This window comes from Apaloderma vittatum, unplaced genomic scaffold (assembly GCF_000703405.1).
Source record: "Apaloderma vittatum isolate BGI_N311 unplaced genomic scaffold, ASM70340v1 scaffold12984, whole genome shotgun sequence".
Classification (NCBI taxonomy): Eukaryota; Metazoa; Chordata; class Aves; order Trogoniformes; family Trogonidae; genus Apaloderma; species Apaloderma vittatum.
In genome coordinates, this window is record NW_009712196.1 from 956 (window position 1) to 5529 (window position 4574).

General features: G+C 49.8%; 1 protein-coding gene across 1 annotated transcript in view; it reads left to right on the forward strand.

The window, feature by feature from the left end:
* Positions 1 to 1870: 1870 nt before the first annotated feature.
* Positions 1871 to 4574, forward strand: part of WDR76 (WD repeat domain 76) — a 7253-nt gene continuing 4549 nt past the window's right edge. The window contains exons 1-4 of the mRNA XM_009867897.1: positions 1871 to 1945; positions 2028 to 2071; positions 2408 to 2561; positions 4273 to 4425. Of these exons, the coding sequence (XP_009866199.1) occupies positions 1871 to 1945; positions 2028 to 2071; positions 2408 to 2561; positions 4273 to 4425 (426 nt within the window). The remainder of the gene's footprint in view (positions 1946 to 2027; positions 2072 to 2407; positions 2562 to 4272; positions 4426 to 4574) is intronic.

Genomic DNA, 4574 nt, shown 5'->3' on the forward strand with positions numbered 1-4574 from the left:
ACAATCTAACGTCACCAGAAGGTAAAATAACTGTACCTGAGGTCCTTCATTGTGTGTTAGCTGGTTTAGCATATCCATCTGTACTTACGTGATGCTGCAAGAGGGAGAGCAGTGAGCAGTGTCCCTATAAAGCTAAATCCAAATAAGTGATTACCTTAAGCTGTAAGAATTCATGCAGCTCCCTGAAGTGGTGCCTTTCCTCTGCCATCCTTTGGAAAGAAAATGACAATATCTTTTAGTCAAGTCACAGAATTTGTTCTTTTTGTAATATTTGTGTTAAGATATTTCAAGTTTCTTTTTTTTTTTGATGATATTTTTGCATGATAGCTAAAGAAATATTAAATGATCAAAAAAAAAAAAACTATGGGAAAAAGTGTGGGAAAGAAAGAGAAGGGGGAGAACTAGGTGCAAGAGCTGGGTTAATTAATGTAGGAGAAAAAAACATCTGACAGTGCCAGACACAGAAAAAATCAACTTAAGTCCAAATAAAGATACGTGATGAAAGAAAGTGGAAGAGGATGACTAGATCAGCAAGTGGAAGGATGAATTATAAATAAGGAAGGGCCGGGAAGGGATGTATTACAAGCTAAATAAAAATGCAGTACACGCGTACGCCGCGCAAAGTGCTCTTGTTGATGCTGGCTGTCGCTGAGGGACGGAGCGGTGACGCCGTCCCGCGCGAGTCCGGGCTGCGGGCTCCTGCTTCAGCACGGCGGACCCGGGTTATTTAGCTGTGCCCGTCATTCTGAAATGTGGCGGTTGTTCTAGGGCTAAGCCTAAAAAGGCAGAAGATGAGCCGGTGCGGCGCAGATCGATGCGCTTGCAGAGGGTGGAGCCGTCGGGAATCCCGATGCCGGAGGTGCCTGCCCAGCCTGGAGCAGAGGAATATGTGAGATGGGGTGCTTCAGCACGGCGGACCCGGGTTATTTAGCTGTGCCCGTCATTCTGAAATGTGGCGGTTGTTCTAGGGCTAAGCCTAAAAAGGCAGAAGATGAGCCGGTGCGGCGCAGATCGATGCGCTTGCAGAGGGTGGAGCCGTCGGGAATCCCGATGCCGGAGGTGCCTGCCCAGCCTGGAGCAGAGGAATATGTGAGATGGGGAAGGGTTGGAGGAGATTGGAGGGGTGTGGGGGTGTGCGCAGAAGCTTTATAAAAACAGCCCCGGTGAAGCTGACTGATAGCACCTGTCACCGCTGAGCTTATCGTCCAAACCTCCAGATGTTTGGGAGGGCGCGTTACGGGGTGGCAGTAATAAAAAGGTGGGTTCTTTCACCCTGGAGCAACTCGAGCAGCAGCTGCCCCAAGTGCTCGCTGGAGGCCGAGTCAATGTGCTGTGACTCGAGCTGATGGAATCGTGCGGGTTTGCATCATCAGGAGGTAAAGCATTTTGCATTTTTCAAGGTTTAAATTCCAGGTTTTATTGCTCTGTTTTAATGTTACTTCACTGTAGCTTTTGATCTGGTTTATTTTCCTTTGAAATATTTACTACCTTTCTGAAGTAGCTGTAGAGCAACAAGTAAAAATTCTGTTGCTCTGAGAGATGGGGATTTAAGTCTCCCATGGTGGTAAATCTCTGTAATTCGGTTCTTGAGGATCAGCCTTGCTGGAGGATCAAAAAGGAGAGGAAAAATCATGGGGTAGCTCTTTGTCTTTGCTGTTGTGTTCCGTAAGGATCTGTTTATTTTTTAATAAGATTTTGACACACATTTTTATTTTTTTTTAACGTTTGTTTCTTGTAGCACTGTAGATGTGCTCTGAGAATACCTGGTGTGTGGGAAGGAACGATTTGCCCTATTTATACTTGTAGTTATTCTGACACAGGGAAATTGCTCGTGTCATTCCAGCCTTGGGTTCCAGCGGGGCCTGTGCCGATGGTGCCAGAAGATCAGACGGGGGACAAGCCGTTGACAGACGACTTACTGGCCACGTGGCTGAGGATAAGTGAGGTAACGTTGGTTACAACCAGTCGGTTTTGGATAGCGTAATTTCACTTGGCCTCTAATTCTGATATTTCCTTGCTACCTGTAGGTGAAAGCTAACGATACCGAAGAGCACACGTATGACATGACAAGGTAACCCCAAGGCAGCAGCTAAAAAGCAGGTGTTGCCTTATTCTCCTTCCTTATATAAAGGAGAAATTCTAGATATAAGGAAGAAATTCTTCCCCATGAGAGTGGTGAGGCACTGGCACAGGCTGCCCAAGGAGGGTGTGGATGCCCCATCCCTGGAGGGGTTCAGGGCCAGGTTGGACGGGGCTTGGAGCAACCTGGGCTGGTGGGAGAGGTGTCCCTGCCCACAGCAGGGAGTTGGAACCAGATGATCTTCAAGGTCCCTTCCAACCTTGACCATTCTGCGATTCTGATTCTTTGATTCTCTTGACCAGCAAATGTTTTCACGATGTTGTCTAGGTACCAAGACAGCCTGAACAGCATGTTCCTCAGCGAAGCTAACATTAAGAAGGTGGTGAAGTACCGCGTATGTTCCATGGCCATCCACCCTTCTGAAAGTGTCATCTTGGTGGCAGCTGGCGACAAGTCCGGGCAGGTCGGGCTCTGGAACGTGGTGAGTTGTCAGGTCTGCGTGTTGCGGGATGGGCACACGCGAGGTGCAGCCTCATTCTATTCAGCCTCGTTTCCCTCTTTTTACGGACGACACCAGGGTGTTACACTGAGCCTTGCCAGAACGGCGCAAAAGGTCTTCCTGGTCCTTGGCAAGCCCAGGTTTGGCGGGAGGAAAGGTTGTGCTGGTAATTTTGGGAGAAAAAGGGTCTCTAGCTGAACTAATGTTATCTGTGGGGGCTAAAATTGCAATGCACTGGTGGGGGGTTCAGGGTCTAATCGCAGTGCCCTTGTAGCAGCACCACGGCTGATGGAGAGGTTTTGGAGAGTCAGGGGAAACGGATGCTCAAGTGTGGGGTTTTTTTGAGTTGGTACAAATTCTGGGTAGCTGCGGTGAGTCCCTGTGTTTCCAGACAGCAGAGATAGGATTGCTGTGCCACTGCACATGCTGGCACCCCTTCACTTACATTGTCTCTGAAAAAGCTCAGCTTTTGGCGCTTCGAGAACTTCTGAGGGCTTTGCAGGTTGTCTCCCCATCGCTTCTGAATTGCCTTAACTACTCCTGCACCCTCGAGTTACACTTTGTAACCTCCCTGGCTCCTTCCACTCTGATCCCAGCCATCTCCTGTTTCCCAAGCGGATTTCTCTGTTCATTGTTTCACAAAGCCATTAACCTCTCGAGTTTCGAGTCGTTTCTGCTTTGACAGCTTTGGGAAACACAACTAAATTCGACTCGGTGACTTTCACTCGATTATGAAGAAGTTCAAACTGGTCCCCTGGCTCTGACCGCAGCGGTGCTTTCCTCCCTGTCGGAGCAGGGTCTGGTTTTGGGGAGGCTGAGCTCTCGTGTGCTGCAGCCTCTCCTTGTGGCCTTGCGAATTTATTTCAGTGGAAGCCTCGAGTTGCTAAAGCTACTCTTTTCCGTTTTGCTCTCCCTTTTCTTATTTTCCTGAAGTGAGTTGCGCTTGACCAGTTGTGGGAGCGGAGGAAACTTTGTGCCATGAACTGGTGCTTGTTCCAAGGGGGTCTCTTTTAAAATAACAGAGCTTGAATGATGCCAAAAGGAGAAGTTACAGGAGACGGTGCTTTCCCTCCAGTTTGGGTCGCTGTCATTCAACTTGAGTTCTGAGTGACCTGATATGCACATATTTTGATGAAAAGGGTGTGTGCATCCCTTTGGCCCTCAGCAAGGTGCGGAGCTGTGGCAGCTGAGAAGTGGTTCTGTCGGTGCCAACGTCCCGGTATTGGCCGAACTGCCCTCATTGAACTACAGCAGGAAGTTACTGCTTTTCCTAATTAGGAAACAGAATTCTGAAACCGAAAGTAAATTCTTTTGAGCTAAATTAGGTGTCTAGTGGTGAAAGTGGTGGCGAGGGGGTGGTGTCGCAGTAATTTAAGTGGAAATGACAACAGTAATCGGCATTTGTGCCCACTGAGTCTTGACTGGCTTTAATGGCTTCCAACTGCAACAGGGCAGGGTTAGACCGGGCATTAGGAAAAATCTTTTGCCAGCAAGAGCGGTCAGAGCTTGGCACAGGCTGCCCGGGGAGGGATTGAATCCCCACCCCTGGAGGGGTTTGAAGGTGGTTGAGATGTGGGGCTGGGGGAGATGGGTTAGGGGTGAGCTTGGCAGAGCAGGGTCAGCGGTTGGGCTTGATGGTCCCAGGGGCCTTTTCCAACCTGGATGATTCCGTGATTCTGTGATTGCTTTTCAGAGCTGCGAGTCAGAAGAAGGAGCGCAGGTCTTCGTTCCGCACAGCTTCCCGGTGAGCTGCATGCACTTCTCACCGTGTAACCCCGCTCACCTGCTGTCTCTGAGCAACGAGACGCTGCGGTGCGGGGACGTTACCAGAGCTGTGTTCGATGAGGTGAGTGCTCAGCATCACAAACTCACAGAACCGCTGAGGCTGGCAAAGCCCTCTGAGCTCACCAAGCCCAGCCCTGCCCCGACACCCCTCCATGGGCCAGAGCAGGCACCAAGTGCCACATCCAGCCTCTCCTCAAACCCAACCCAGGG